At 33.4% G+C, this 15,921-nt stretch overlaps 2 protein-coding genes across 2 annotated transcripts; one reads left to right on the top strand and one right to left on the bottom strand.

Annotated features, from left to right (window-relative positions):
- Window positions 1–308: 308 nt before the first annotated feature.
- On the bottom strand, window positions 309–3,697 carry LOC110654069 (cytochrome b-c1 complex subunit 7-2, mitochondrial-like). Its single transcript, XM_021809943.2, has 4 exons — window positions 3,496–3,697; window positions 3,221–3,378; window positions 2,619–2,666; window positions 309–605 (listed from the first exon to the last, which is right to left on the bottom strand). Exons 1-4 carry the CDS (start codon window positions 3,587–3,589, stop codon window positions 537–539), a joined length of 369 nt encoding a protein of 122 aa, XP_021665635.1. The 5' UTR covers window positions 3,590–3,697; the 3' UTR covers window positions 309–536.
- Window positions 3,698–6,981: 3,284 nt separating this feature from the next.
- Window positions 6,982–15,001, top strand: LOC110654070 (potassium channel AKT6-like). Its single transcript, XM_021809944.2, is given in 13 exon segments — window positions 6,982–7,358; window positions 7,655–8,020; window positions 8,513–8,570; window positions 8,658–8,975; window positions 9,581–9,826; window positions 10,185–10,283; window positions 11,036–11,068; window positions 11,194–11,379; window positions 12,351–12,545; window positions 12,661–12,736; window positions 13,674–14,267; window positions 14,720–14,973; window positions 14,975–15,001. Coding segments are annotated over 13 exon segments (2,682 nt in total). The 5' UTR covers window positions 6,982–7,128.
- The last annotated feature ends 920 nt before the right edge of the window (window positions 15,002–15,921 follow it).

Here is a 15,921-nt window from a genome sequence, read left to right as displayed (position 1 = left end):
TTTATATTCTAAACAGGGTAGTGAAGTGCAATTCCCCGTCCTCTCTCTGGCTCCTGAGGCATAAACGACCCCATGCCATGCACTCATGGCCTTCTTTCCAGGCAAAGCTGCGACTGCTTCTAAAAAACTAGCATTATAGACAAACAGTCATTATTGTGGTTAAGCATGAAAGGACACTTCAAATTTGGCCCTGCTTGATTATTAGAAAAATGCCAGTACAAGATAATCTCGTACTAACACGAGAGAGATCTACTTGTAAAAATCTAGCATTATAGACAAACAGTCATTATAGTGGTTAAGCATAAAAGGAAACTTAAAATTTGGCTCTGCTTGATTATTAGAAAAATGCCAATACAAGATAATCACATACTAACACAATTCAACCTCTGGCACGAATGATTGGCAAAACAAATTTATAAAGCAGATACATAATCCATCACCCTTCGGCTATGGCAACATTTTACCACATAGAAATAAGCCGTCAACAAGAAATTCACTCCCATGAGCAAAAGCTACAAGGGAATGCTAAGAAGCTCTTAAGGAATGGTGCGCTGATAGAGAGGCAAAGCTCCCAAAGCCTCACGTTCAGCTTTTTCCTTCTTCACCTGCAACCATGACAGACAAAACTTTATACCTTTCATATTTGTTGGTAGGTTAACCATTAAATTGAATTCATTCTTCAGAAGTACAAATCTTTAAGTAAAAGTTAAGCGTGCATTTCTTACAAACAACTTTAACAATGCCTGCATACTTGGGCACATTACCTTTTTGGCATCTCTTGTAATGAATGTGTCACTTAACAAAGCAAGAAGTAAACCTAGAAAAATGCCTAGGTGAGCAATCAAACCATAACTCAGACCAGCTCATTTGTTTATTATCCTGTAATGATGCACAATGCTTTGCAAAAAATGATGTCAATCTTACTCAAATAAACAACTTTCATCTTACAATTGGATTGATCTTCATGTTACGAAGGGAACTAATACAAAATATTGAGAATTTTTATTTTATTTTATTATTATGATGATATAATAATGATTATTGGGAGTTGCCACATATGACACCTTAGCTTTGTCACGTAACAAAGCTGCAAATATGAAGGCTTCAATAGATACATGCAACAGGCATTTTACTTTAGTCTATGGCCATTAGATAGAACCAACAAGTGCAAAATATAACAAGATATAACGTATAAGCAAACTGTTCAGTAATATAATAGGAAATAACTATTAGTGTGGATTACAAAATCCACTTTGAGTTGGCAAATGGACACAAACAAAAGGCCAAATATTTTTGTAAGATCAAAATGAAGTGCAATAGAAGAGTGAAGAGAATATCAAATAAGATGGTTTGGTCATGTCTAATGTTATCAAATGCTCCTATATGGAAATGTGATAAATTAATAGTGTAAAGAATGAGGAGGAAAAGCGGGAAACCTAGAATGATGCAGAGAGAAGTAGTATCAAAAAATTTAGAAATTTTGAATATTGATGTAGAATTGATCTCAAACAGAGCTAAATGGAGAAAAAAGACCCATATAGCCAACTCCAATGAGTTTGAGATTAAGGCTTAGTTGTTATCGTGTTGTAAAATGCAATAGAATAATGGATAGGTACTCATTCCATCAAATTCAAGAGCTATTGATCAAAATATGCATAAATTATTAAAAAAAAAAAAAAAAAAAACCAAAAGATGAAACTTTCAAAAGTTTTCCCAATATATGGTAAATGGTGTCAGCTCATAGTTAAGATTGACACTCAAAATGTCAATCTATGTGATTTGGGCAATCCTAGCCAAGGTTGATATTATGATTGGCGATGATGCTGAAGGTAAACACTCAACCTGGTGATGTCAAATGCAATGCCTGACAAAGGAACATTGCCAATGAAAGTGGTGATCTTCTAGTTCTATCAGGTTCAATGTTTGTTGCATATAAAATATTTAATGGATACAAAACTTAAATAAAATTATTAAGTAAATTCTGATCAAGTGCCAAGGAGAGTGCTTTATTCAAGTTGAAGTGCCAGTAAGGGGGCAGGCCGGCATGTAGCACTTTTGGTTTTTATTTTTTTTTTGTGGAGGGGGGGAGTTGTTCTGGTGGAGCAAGTGAGCAGCAGCAGGTCGACGACACTAACATCGTTGACCTTCATGAGCAGGTGGCCATTTTGAAGCTTGATGTTTATTATTCTATTCCGTCTATGACCGCGAGCAGAACGCAAAAGCAACTGATTGAAACTCATCGTGTAGATCTTGGCTATGACCAGATGACCACCATATATTGGGAAAAAATATATAAAGTGTCACATTTTAATACAATGTTTTTTATTTATGAATATTTTGGTCAATATCCATATTCCATTATGCTCCATTACCGTCTGTATCAAACATTACATGTTCTAATTTCACTCATTGTATCACTGTGCACCAACCACAAAATACATAACAGCATCATTTACCTACTATTTATAGGTATTGCAATTGAAAATTCAAAGCAGTTATAATCGATTAGAAGTCATACAGGGAAGAATCATATATTAAAGGTGTTAACCAGAAACCACTTGAATAAAAAGGCAAATAACTTAGTAGACAAAGTACATGAATTCTTCAAAACAACTTACAAGAGCCAGCATATCTTGAAGGTAGGTCCTGAAAGGGGTTTGCATTGCCTTCAAAAGTGCAAAGAAAGTAAATAGATGCTTGTAAGATCTCCATGTATACTTAAATAACACATTTTAAAACGAGTGCACACACAAAATACCCTGATGAAGCCTTAACCAAAGACGAGTGTTGTTAAATTAATAACCTCAAGCCAAGGCAAGTTGCTCCATTAAACAAGCATAAAGTAATTTCAAGTTTGTAATCCTAAGGATGCATGTGGATTGAAGTTACAGAATTGGACCCCTTAAAGAATCAGGCCAACCAAACAAGGTTAAAGAAATTTAATAATTAACCTCTTAAAGGGTAACCCCCTTCAACCTCAATCCAAACGCACCCTAAGTCTTGGTCGATTATTCTCAAAACCTGCTATTAATTATATAGATTTTGATGCCAAAGAGTAAGCATTTTCATCTTAATTTTTTCCCAAATATAACCTCGCCCAGTGACCACCAATACAGGAACTGAGATATGAGATACGTAAATAAGCACACATTGATAGAATCAATCAAAATACCTAAAATCCCAAAACCAGAATAGAGATTTAGTAGCAAAATAATGAAACCTGGAGGTCCTCGGGAAGGTACTCGTGTTTCATGGAAAGGTCCATTGCGCGCTTGAGACGCTGGGTACGAGCGTCCACAATCTCTCTGGGGAGTCGATAAAGCGCCTCCTTCACGTCCAGATCGTAGTACGGATCGTAAAGATCGTCGTATCGGAGCCCTATTACGATTCAAATATGAGCATAAAACATCAACTTCAACATATGAGTTTGCATGAATTGGAATTAGGAAGATAAAAAAAAAAAAAAAAAAAAAAAAAGGTTTCCAAAATCGTAACCATATTTGCGGAGACGTTTGGAGAGAGCTTTCATGTGCTGCTTCGCGAACCAGTTCTTCCTTGGATCTAGAAATGATTGCAAAAACGTCGACATTTTGCCACTCTGATTCCTTCTCCTTTCTCTCTCTATTTCTGCCTGTGCAAAACTTTAAAGCTTTTGCCCTCCGGCTGCTGCCTCTCTATATTTTCTCGGACACCATAGCTGCGAAACGACATTTTCAAAATTTGGGGTGTGAAGAAACGGCGTCGTATTTTTCTGAATATTTTCTCTTTTTCCACTCCCGACAAATCGAAAATTCAAATTAAAATTTAGATTTAGATTTCTGCAATAAAAGAAATTTAAATTTCAAAAAAATGTACATCTAATTTTATATCAAAATATATCTATTAATTTTTAATATTTATGTCCAAATTTATACAAAATTAATATATATATATATATATATATATATATATATTAATTGCATAAATCAACTTTACAGAATTCAAAGTAAAAAGAGTTTAATTGCATAAATTTCAGAAATAACATGTCCAACAGGTATAAATCAGCTAGAGGCCCAAGCCCCTACCCAATTCCTAGCTAGGCGAGAAATGCAAACCACAACTTTTGGACCGTTGTCGCCATCGCCCATTGTGGACATTCATCGGTGAAAACTGAAGACGCCGAGGAGCATAGAGGTTCATGCAAGGCAATAGCCATTTCAAGGAAACCATAAAATGATCAACACAAGTGATGATTGATGAATAAGGTTGTGAGCTCTATCAATCCAACGAAATCGCAGAGTCATGGAAGTACAAGGAAGGCCAACCAGAAAGGAATGGCATAGAGCTCTTCAGTTCCCTTTCAACCTTCAAGAGTCGGCCACCTCATGGTGGGTAATGCTTTTAGAGATTTCGCGGGCCAAATAAGGAAACCCACCCAGACCGTAATGCCTACTGCCAAGGAACCACAAGCAACAAGAGGCACTTACAACAAGACGATTTCAGTAGATTGTTTGCTTTTAAAGCTTCTGGCTTGCATGCAATGCCTTGGACAAATCAAACCCAACATTAACGGTGGATCTAACCATACACTCTCCAATTTGCAGCAATACACTACAAAAGGAATACCAATCTTATTTATGTATACAACCCCGCTCAAAAGCAAGGAGAGTAAACCTACTTTCGAGGAAGATGAGGAGGGTCTTCTTCATCCAGATGGGATAAGGAAAAGCACTGAACGGTAAAAATAGAGACTAAGCGCCTCAAAAAAAAAAAAAAAAAAAAAAAAACTGGCAAGAAAAAATTCTCTCTCCACGAGATAGAGAGAGGAAATTTTGCATATCATTATGTTAATAGTAAACTTTTAGCTTTTAACCTATTAATTGTGAATTTTTCACTTTTTTTTTTATTTTTAACATATGATTTAAAATATTTGATGATATAATTTTTTAAAAGTCATTAATTTAGAATTACAACAATATCATTAAAAAAATAATATTTTTAATTATTAACATTTTAACTTTCTTTTTTAGAGTAAACTTTTTAGTCGTTATACCAATATAAAACTCTGAAAAATTTTTAACTTTTTAGTTGTTATACCAATATAAAACTCTGAACATTGTTGGAATCCTACATGAGCATTAAAGCTTTGGACATTGTTGGAATCCTAAGTCGAAAAAATATAAAATTAAAGGATAATATAAAAGTAGTTGGATTATAATATTGATTTGGTAAAGATGTGTAAAGTAATTTAATTATTTATATAAGTTAAAATTAAAATGAATTAAATTATTATTAGACTAATACTCTCTCCTAATTTAATATAGTATCAAAGGTCATCTTGGATTGTGGGTTTCAACTATCTATAAGGCTGTATACTTGACTGGTATTGGGTTAATACTAACTAATTATCGAGTGACAATTATGTAATTATACTTAAGGGGAAGTTTTGAGAATTTAAGTCCCACATCGAGAATAAACAAAAGTTAAAAGGTGAATATAATTAGTAGAATTATAACATTGACTTGACTAATCATTTTAGTGTATTAAATAATTTAATTACTTATATAAATATAAATTAAAATAAATTAAATTATCACTTGATCAACATTTTCTCTAAATTTAACAAACACTAACAGGAGGCAAATTTAGTACTTTCAACTTCTAACCACTTCAGACCTCTTTTTCCAAGCTAGGTTTAGGCCCTCAGGCATGCAATGCCACCAACTAAGCCTGAAGAATTGGACAAGAACCCATCTTCTTAGCAAAACTAAATCCACCAAGAGCTAGTGTTCTCTCTAAAATAACAATTGAATAAAATAACAATTTAACATGTTTATTACGTTAACCATTATAAAATTAAAATTATGAAACCAATTATTTAATTTTTGTTTTTTAATAAAATTAATTATTTAGTCTTATATTTTAAAAAATATATTATTTAGTCTTTATAAAAATTTCAATTAAACTATTTAGTCTCTTTGTCAAATTTTTCGTTATCTATATTATTCATACTACTATTTAGTCCCTCTAAATTAAAGAAATTAATTAGTTGATTCATACATTTTGAAAATTACTATTATTTAGTGTTTCTATTTTAATAAAACTAATTAGTTGGTTCATATGTTTTAAAAAATATATTCTTAGATAAAAATAAAAATTTTGCTATGTGTAAACTAAATTTTAATTTGCTTTTTTTTTTAAAAAAAAATTTAATTCTTTGAATATCATTTTTATGTTTTCTCTGCTTAGAAATAAATTTTCTTAATTATTTAAAAATTTAAAAAAGTTGATTATTTTTTTTTTGGTATAACAGCATACACCATTTTAATTAATAGATGAAAACAAATAGCGAATAAGAGGGGGAAAGGCGTGGGTATAGAAGAAAAAGTATAGAGAAAGAAATAAGAAAGGATAAAAAGGAAATAAGAAGAAAAAATTAAGGTAATTTGGATATAAAAAATAATTATGAAATTAAATAGTTAATAAAATTAAATTACAGGATTAATTAATGTGTTTTTTCAAAATATAGGAACTAATTAATTAGTTTATTTAAATATAGAGATTAAATAATAGGTTAACTAATATTGACTAGTAAAAAATTGATAGATGGATTAAATAATTTAATGAAAGTTTAGAGACTAAACGATATATTTTTTTAAAATATAGAGACTAAATAATTAATTTTGTTAAAATAAAAAAATTAAATAATAATTTTTTCGATGAAAAAAATAAAAAAATAACCCTGTACAACATTATTATATATTAATTAATTTTATTAACTGTTATATATAATAATTATATCAAATAATCATTCTAAAAATTGAGTTTATTTAGATTACAATAATTATTCTGTGTCATTTAACCGTGGATTATAGCAGTGGGATTAAGTAATAGTGTAGGAAAAGAGGGGCACGAGAGTAATTTGAATAGTTGCAGTTTTATTCTTTTGGAGGAACGTAAAGTGCAACTGAAAAAACAGAAACAAGCAGCTCGACGCGAGGCACGTAACGACTAACGACCGCAACTGCAGCAGAGCGAAAACAGAGAGAGCATACAAATGAAGAGGAAATTGAAAAGTTCAGAGGGAAATGAGTGAGTGAATCAAATCCCTTATAAGCTATTTTTGGTGGGAGAAATACAGCAATTTCGATGAAGAGAAAGGGAACGGGGTTGCTTTATTGTGGACAAGGATTGCCAGAAGGAGGAGGAAAAGGAATGGGAGGTCACGATGATGAAGAGATTGACAAATACACAAGAGATGATAGGAGCTATTTTAGTCTTACTGGTGAAATTCTTCCTTCTCTCGGTAAGAACGCTGTCTCCAATCGCCGCATCGAGCTCCGTCCGTTCATCATCTCTCCCTTCGATCCCCGTTACAGGTTTTTTCCTCATTGATTTCAATTTTACAATACAATGTTTATGAAAGAGAGACCAATGGCATTGTTTCTTCATGTTTGGATTCAAGACTAAGAGAGTTTTCTTTATATTTTTTTTTCAATTGTTTAATCTATATGGCGTCTAATGGAGCTGGATTCATATGGCTAATCCCCACTAGTTTGGGATTAAGGCTTAGCTGTTGTTGTGTAATTGATATTGTTTTTAGTAAATTTGATATGAAAAAGAAATTATTCAATTGGATTTATCGTCTTTTTGATTTTTTTTAAATTTTTTGCAGAATATGGGAAACTTTCCTGGTGTTTCTAGTATTTTACACGGCATGGGCGTCTCCTTTTGAATTTGGATTCCTTGAGAGGCCAACTGGTCCTCTTGCTATAATGGATAATGTTGTTAATTCATTTTTTGCCATCGACATTGTTTTGACCTTCTTTGTGGCATACCTCGATAAATTTACTTATAATCTGGTTGACAATCCAAAGAAGATTGGTTTCAGGTATGCAAAGACCTGGCTGGCCTTTGATGTAATCTCCACCATTCCTTCTGAACTTGTCAGGTCCATATTGCCTGACAGACTTCAGTCATATGGATACTTTAGTATGCTTCGCCTCTGGCGTCTAAGGAGAGTTAGTAGCTTTTTTGCAAGGTAAACTCAGAATTTCCTTATTCTCTGAATACTGTTTCACATTGAATATTTTGGTTGTTGGGCTTTGCTACGTATCACCGTGAGTCACCTTTTTATTATAAAATTTTCATATGTTTCATTCACTTTTCATATTTTAGTATTCAATTTCTATATTTGATTTATTCAATTTATATAATTATATTTTATGTTGTTACATTTACCATGCTTGTTTATTCACATTTCTCTAATCACTACATCACTATTCACTACGGTGAGTAAATACACAAAGCATTTTCTTGTTTATTTACTTCTCCGGTCCTTGCTTTCATAGTGTTTTATGGTTATTTGCTATACTGATAATATAATTGTTAAGACAAGGATTTCATTTTTCCTGCCTTTCTATAGGTGCTAGGCTCGAATTTGTTCTTTTATTCACACCTCCCACTCCCCCTAAACATGCACTTTTACTGGAATCGAAACTGTTCTCATTGTCCTCATTTTTTACTGTATCAGATTGGAAAAAGATAAGAACTATAGCTACTTTTGGGTTCGATGCTCGAAACTCATATGTGTGAGTATATTTTTTTATCAGATATGTTTGGTTATTTTCGTGAAATTTCTTGGGTCTGAGAATAATTATATTTTAATGTTCTTGTAGGTTACCCTCTTTGTAATTAACATTGCTGGCTGCTTTTACTATCGTCTTGCTTTAACTTACTCTGACCCGTCAAATACATGGATTGGGTCCGTGTGGGCACACTTTCAGCAGCGGGACTTGTGGGTCCGTTATGTGACATCACTTTACTGGTCAATAACCACGCTCACTACCACTGGCTATGGTGATCTGCATGCAGTAAATGAAAGAGAGATGGTATTTGTAATGTGCTACATGATGTTTGATCTTGGACTGACAGCATATTTAATTGGAAATATGACCAACTTGGTTGTCCATGCAACTAGTCGAACAAGGCAATTTGTGAGTAAAATGTTCCTTTATTTTGATCCCTTTATGACCCTGCTGTAATTGTGTACATTGCTTAAATGGTATTTGGGAGAAACCATTTCTTTTTGAGCAGGGCCAAACTGATTTTCTGAATAATAGTTACTGGAAACTCTGACTTTCATTTTGTACTTGAATCAGATGATTAACTTCCAAATTACCTCGAGAATATTTCAAGTCAGATGGTAATGGTGTCCAGTGAAAAATACTATTCTTAGTTTTGATTATACATGGAAGCTGTTATTATGATGAATTTTCTGCTACACTACAAAAGCTCTTTTGATGATGCTGTGCATTGCAAAATAAGTAAATAAGTGATTAGCCAATAAACAAGCTTTATATTTATTTAAAAAGTTCTGATTTGCCACCCATGTGCTGTTACTTCGAATGCTGAACTTCCACTATGTGTAATGTTGCTTTGGAACTATTAGTACTTACTGTTTCTCAAATTGTTGTAACTTCAGAAATAATGATGTATTTAGGTACTCGTCATGCATTTTTATCTTAATCATTTGATTTTTGAGCGACTTGATTTTTTTTTTTTACTTTTTCATTCCGAACTGTTGTTAATGGTATTTCAGAGAGATACTCTTCAAGCTGCATCAAATTTTGCACAGAGGAACCAATTACCTGTTCGCCTGCAAGATCAGATGCTTGCTCATTTGAGTTTGAAGTACAGAACTGATTCAGAGGGTCTGCATCAGCAAGAGACTATTGATTCCCTTCCAAAGGCTATTCGCTCAAGCATTGCAAACTATCTTTTCTATAACTTGGTAAATGAAGTGTACTTGTTTCGAGGGGTATCAAATGACCTACTTTTCCAATTGGTAATTCCGACACCTTCATCTTCTTTAATGGTTTTGGGAAGAACTGTTAAGGCTTGTTCCTGTCATAGAAATAAAAAAAGTTCATAATTTTTTTGTTTTCATCTTAAATCAAGTTTTCATGGAATTGTCTTTTTCAATTTTAAATTCATGAGGAAAATTATTTAAATCCATATCTCTATCCTTAATCTTTATGCTGCAAAATATGTTTTCTGCCCCATAATTGGCTTTGAGAAGGAAAATCCTTATTTAATGTTTACACATAAAATGGAGGAAATATGCATTTCATACGGCAATTAATTTTATTTGTTTGTTTGACATTTTAATTTACTTCTATGTCTTGAAACTGCTGAAATTGAAGGTTACAGAGATGAAGGCAGAGTACTTTCCTCCCAAAGAAGATGTGATTTTGCAGAATGAAGCACCAACAGACATGTATATTTTGATCACTGGTTCTGTGGTGAGTACACAACTGCCATACTTTGGCTACCCTCTTCTTGTATCATGTGGTTAGGTTGAGAATTTTAGGGTTGAGAATGGAACAAATTAATTTGTTCCTCTAGGGTCAACGTAGATGAACTGGAATTTAGGTTTCCTCCATAGGGTCAACAAAGAGCTGATCTTTGAATAGGAAAAAGAGTGGACCTCCAGTGTCTCAAATGAATCAACATATTCAAAAGAAAGCCTTGTTGCTTGCAAAGTTTATCTTGTAAATATCCAGTGCTGCATGGCTTTTCCCTACGAGAACTTCAATCGTTCTTGACATTCTCTTTTCACCATCTATGAACCTGTGTATGAATATGACAGGGACCAATGGCAATAGGGAAATCCCAAATCATTGATCCTTTTGATACAAACAAATAGAAAGCCCCAAGGACACTATATTCCAAGAGCCCAAACTATGTGATATATATCAAATTAAAATACCTACAAACTGGACTGAAAGAGATGGAGAAAAGCCCCAAGGACACTATATTCCAAGAGCCCAAACTATGTGATATGTATCAAATTAAAATACCTACAAACTGGAATGAAAGAGATGGAGAAAATGAATACATTTCCCCATCTCCCTTGTCCACCAAAAAATTAAAGATAGTTTCTATCAAATTTTCAAGTCTGAATGACAACAAATTTTGCTGTTGTGATGCCTGTTTATACTTGGAAAGTAGATTTTTAATGATATAGGTTCTTATGTACTTGTCTACATTGCAGGAACTTATTGTGAAAACAGGGGGATTAGAGAAGGCAAGTTTATTGATTTAAATGATTTTGATATTTTCTTCTCCACTTCTGTTGGTCAGATTGGCTAGCAGTAGTGGAAGCTTTCTTACCAAGATAAGTATTATGACATTTCTCATGTAAGATATCAGATTATTGGGGAGGCAAGGGCAGGAGATGTTGTTGGTGAGATTGGTTTGCTTTGTTACAAACCACAAATGTTCACAGCTCGGACCAAACGATTGAGTCAGTTGTTGCGTATGAACCGTACTGCATTTTTAAATATTGTACAGGCAAGTGTTGGAGATGGGACAATAATTATGAACAATCTTCTTCAGGTGAGCAAAGGTTTTCAAGCATTAATGCTATGATACTCATCATTGCCATTGTTTTCATTATTGAAGTAACATTCTGTTTGTTTCTTGCTATTTTTCACCTTTTTTTTTATGAAGATTTTTTTTTTTCATATATTGACTTTGTGCATAAACAACTTCTTCCATTTCAAAAGCTTCTAGCAGGTAGAGTATGTACAATTTTACTTACTTGCAGTAATTGCTTATCTAGCTGCAATAAAAAAACTACTGACCGTATGAATATTATAATTGCTTTCAATTCACATTTGTTTTATTTTCAGTTTTTGATATGCGTTGTCCATGCTTAGTTTAAGGCTTCCTCTTGAGCAGGCACATCTTTTTTGCTCCAGTTTATTTAAATATGAAGAGGACAGTAAACACAGTATATATAGAAAAATTTTAGAGAAAACACTTGCTAATAAATTGTTTTCAATGGAAAAATAATTGTGTTTTTTGTAAGAATTAATGTGATTCGGCATGAAAGTGAGTGATTCTATACTGTTCTGTGGGCTTGGTGCTGAAATTAGATGGACTGAACTCAATTCCAGGGCTTCTGCAGTTCAACAGAAATTCGAATCATGATGTTATTTATTTAAATATGAAGAGGACGGTAAACACAGTACATGTAGAAAAATTCTAGAGAAAACACTTGCTAATAAATTGTTTTCAATGGAAAAATAATTTTGTTTTTTGTTAGAATTAATGAGATTCAGCATGAAAGTGAGTGATTCTATACTGTTCTGTGGGCTTGGTGCTGAAATTAGATGGACAGTACTCAATTCCAGGACTTCTGCAGTCCAACAGAAATTTGAATCATGATGTTACATGCCTTGATAATAGTTGGGTTAGTTGAAAATTACAACTATTTTAACAAGATTCTATGAAGAGAATAAGATATTTATTATGAAAGGAGGATATGTTTTCTTAGCCATACTCTACTCTGCCGGTTGATGTAGCATTTGAAAGAGTTGGACGATCCAATGATGCAAGAAATTCTGATAGAAACAGAGCGCATGATGGCTTTTGGGAGGCTGGACCTGCCTCTTACTTTGTGCTTTGCAGCTATGAGAAGTGATGATCTATTGTTGCATCAGTTACTTAAACGGGGTTCAGATCCAAATGAATTGGATGAGAATGGGCGAACTGCATTGGTGAGATAAAAAAATTTTCTACATGTTAATGTCAATGTTACACTTATATGATATGGAGTTAAAGACTCTCTTTTATGTATAGAATTAGAACTTACTTTGATCTTCTATACAACAGCATATTGCAGCTTCAAATGGGAGTGAGCATTGCGTGGTCCTCCTTTTGGAGTATGGAGCTGATCCTAACAAAAAAGGTATTTTTTATCCAATAAGTAAATATAAACGAACCCCATTGAGCATGTGAAAATTTTATTACTAAAATTTTCCTACTGCTAATTCTTTTCTCTGGTTAATCATCTATGAATTAATTTATGCGTGTCTTTCTTTTTGGAAGGATGATCTTGCTGAAACATTCAGCTCTTCTTTTGCATACAGTTTAGGTGTCCTGGAATAAAACTTAATTTACTTTATTTCTTCTCTCTCTTGTCTATGTGCATGTGCTCAAGCAAGCCGAATGTGCTGTTCTCCTTGAATGCAGTTCTGTGAGTAAATAACCTTAAAAGTATGAAGCTCATCCAGATTTGTCATGCCTGTGTGAAATTATATATGCGTAATTCAATAAGATACTTGGGCAAGTCTTCCAAGCTTTGAGTGTATTCAAATGTCTTTTCAGAAATTACATAAACCAATGGAAATTAGTGTTTTTTTTTCCCTGCAAGTGTAAATGTGCCACTTTTAGACTTATAGCCTAAATTCAGAGTTCAGACAATTTATGGAGGAGTTTAGGTATTAGCAGACCTCTAGTTGGCCTTCTTTTAAGCCTGGTTCCTGAATCTTTGATGCACGTGTTAATATGTTGTATGGTCTTTTCTTTGCATTCATCATAATGATTCTCCTATTTCATGATGCCATCTGGAGTAATGAAATGAATGCTCTTTATACTAATTGTGGCATCCGTAATCTGTCTAAATTTATGTATAATAGAATATGTCATACTCTGTTGACTTACTGTTATAAGCTACAACGACGTTTTGATGTCTAAGACCAAGTGAATCATTTTATCGTGCACTGGTGTTATATTTATATGTGTGAGGTTTGCTGGAGTTGTATGTACAGTTGTGTAAAATGTGAATGTCAGTTATGTGCCAAGTAAAAAAATTAGCTAACAACTATCTGCCACCGCTCATGCAGATTCAGAAGGCAATGTTCCTCTTTGGGAAGCATTACTGGGGAAGCATGAATCTGTTGTTAAACTTCTTGTAGACAATGGTGCAACCATGTCTTCTGGAGATGTGGGTCAATTCGCATTGGTAGCCATTGAGCAAAATAACTTGGATTTGCTTAAGGAAATTGTTAATTATGGCGGAAATGTGACACTGCCCACAAGCAGTGGAACTATAGCACTCCATACAGCAATATCCGAAGGAAACACTGAAATAGTTAAGTTCCTTTTGGACCAAGGAGCTGATGTTGATATGCCAGATGTTCATGGATGGACAGCAAGGGGTTTGGCAGATCATCAGGGCCAAGAAGAAATTCAAGCTTTGGTCCAAAAAAGGCAAGAGAAGAACAAAAAACCAGTTCCCACAATTCTAGTGCAGCAGCAGGGGAAGCTGCATCTTGGGAAGCCTATTGCAAGGTATAGTAGTGAACCTGCAATGCCTCCATATTCAAAACAGGATGTTCTGCCGCAAACCCCTAGAATACTGACAGAAAATCGTCAGAGGAGAAGCGCTAACACTTTCCAAAATTCACTTTTGGGGATCATGTCAGCTGCTAATACTGGTGAGATTGCACACCTGTTTCCAATACTTTATGATACTCCTTTAATTTTATTGAATACCATATCATAGTTATAACTAGTATTAAGAAAATGGGAATCATGTGCCGACTATTAGAGAAATCAAAAGAATGGAACGTTAATGGAGATAGAATTATGCAAGAATATATAGACCATAGTCAATTGGTAAGTTATTGGAATGAATAATCTTTAAAAACCATTTTTTTTTAATTGCATAAACAATAACAAATAATTAAATTAGTCGATGGCTGATCATGGCCTGGAGAAAGTGAACTATAAGGTCAAATTTCTAGAAAGATACAAAATTCAGGTCCTTGATCTTGAATAACTCAGGCTGGTGTCAGCATTAACATATTTCATAATGTATTTTTAATTAACAATTCATCACATTTTAACTATTTTTGCTTAAAGAAAGTTAAATTTTCTATCTGGGCAGGTGAGAGTGAAATAATTGCATCTCCAAGAGGGACTGCTGGTTTTCCAAGTTTGAGCTATCCAGCAAGAGTGACCATTAGTTGCCCAGAAAAAGGAGAAATTGCCGGAAAGCTTATTCTGTTGCCAAAGTCACTTGAAGAACTACTAGATATGGGTGCGAAAAAATTTGGATTCATCCCCACCAAAATTCTAACCAAAGACGGGGCCGAAATTGACGATTTAGAGCTCATTAGAGATGGTGATCATCTTATCCTCTGTTAGCAATGCAGGCACCAGAATGTAATGATGCTAAATGGATGACCAAGCAGTTGGAGATTGGAAATATCACACAAAAATCATATATATCAGCCCCTGAAATAATTTGATAAAGTTTTGCCACATGATAATCTCTTGTTGAATTTTAGAACACAGGGTAGTCCATATAGTTCTCTATTCTTTCTCACTCTTTTTCGTTTTCATATTTTATCTCGGGTTATGTTGTGTAAGATGAGGAGAGTGTGTGGAGAAGAATAGAAGACTGTCAGATGCAATTTGATAATCAGCATATTGCATCCAAAATTTGTAGCAAAATTATAACTGGATTATTAAAATTAGTCTCAGATCTTAATCTTTCGCTATTTTTATAATTTTTTAAAAAAAATTAAAATAAATTAATTAACCTAACTAAAAGGTGTTTGTTTCAATTTATAATCTCTAAAAATATAAGCCAATTAATTTATTTACAATAATTTTTTAATTTATAAATTAACTGATTTTAATAAGTTAAGATTGACACCTTTTTTTCACCGTTGGCACACCGGATCTTCAGCTGGACGCACGCTATGCCAGCCACGTGTCCTGCTTCAGCTGCCATCATCACAACTGCTTAACTACTTCTGTCATTCCTTTCCAATGACTACAAACTTCCTCCTTCTTTTTCTTCCTTGTTACGCACCGTATTATTAACAATCCAACGCACTGTTTCATTTTTGTTCACTTGACAACAGCAGCCCACCACGCCATCTTTTCATCAATTCTTATTTTCCCATATCAAGATTAGATTTTTTTAAAATTTAATTAATTAGGCTTTTCTTTGCAAATTTAATTAATAAAGAAAGATTATTAAATTTAAAAATAAATTTAAAAAGAATGGAAGAAGTTTGTGAGGGATTGGGATAATAAGGGTGTTTAAGAGTGCACAACTTAAGTTGTCTTAACTTAAAA

The sequence above is a fragment of the Hevea brasiliensis genome, chromosome 4 (assembly GCF_030052815.1).
Source record: "Hevea brasiliensis isolate MT/VB/25A 57/8 chromosome 4, ASM3005281v1, whole genome shotgun sequence".
In the NCBI taxonomy this organism is placed as follows: domain Eukaryota; kingdom Viridiplantae; phylum Streptophyta; class Magnoliopsida; order Malpighiales; family Euphorbiaceae; genus Hevea; species Hevea brasiliensis.
The sequence above is the reverse complement of the archived record's forward strand: the minus strand, read 5'-3'. Positions and strand labels throughout refer to the sequence as shown.

What these genes read in the sequence shown, in the direction of transcription:
- LOC110654069 (XM_021809943.2), bottom strand. Translation starts at nt 3,589, where the DNA reads ATGTCGACGTTTTTGCAATCATTTCTAGATCCAAGGAAGAACTGGTTC. An exon ending in CAAACGTCTCCGCAAATATG is followed by an intron (nt 3,379 to 3,495) that starts GTTACGATTTTG and finishes GAATCGTAATAG; the next exon opens with GGCTCCGATACGACGATCTT. An exon ending in ACCTTCCCGAGGACCTCCAG is followed by an intron (nt 2,667 to 3,220) that starts GTTTCATTATTT and finishes GCACTTTTGAAG; the next exon opens with GCAATGCAAACCCCTTTCAG.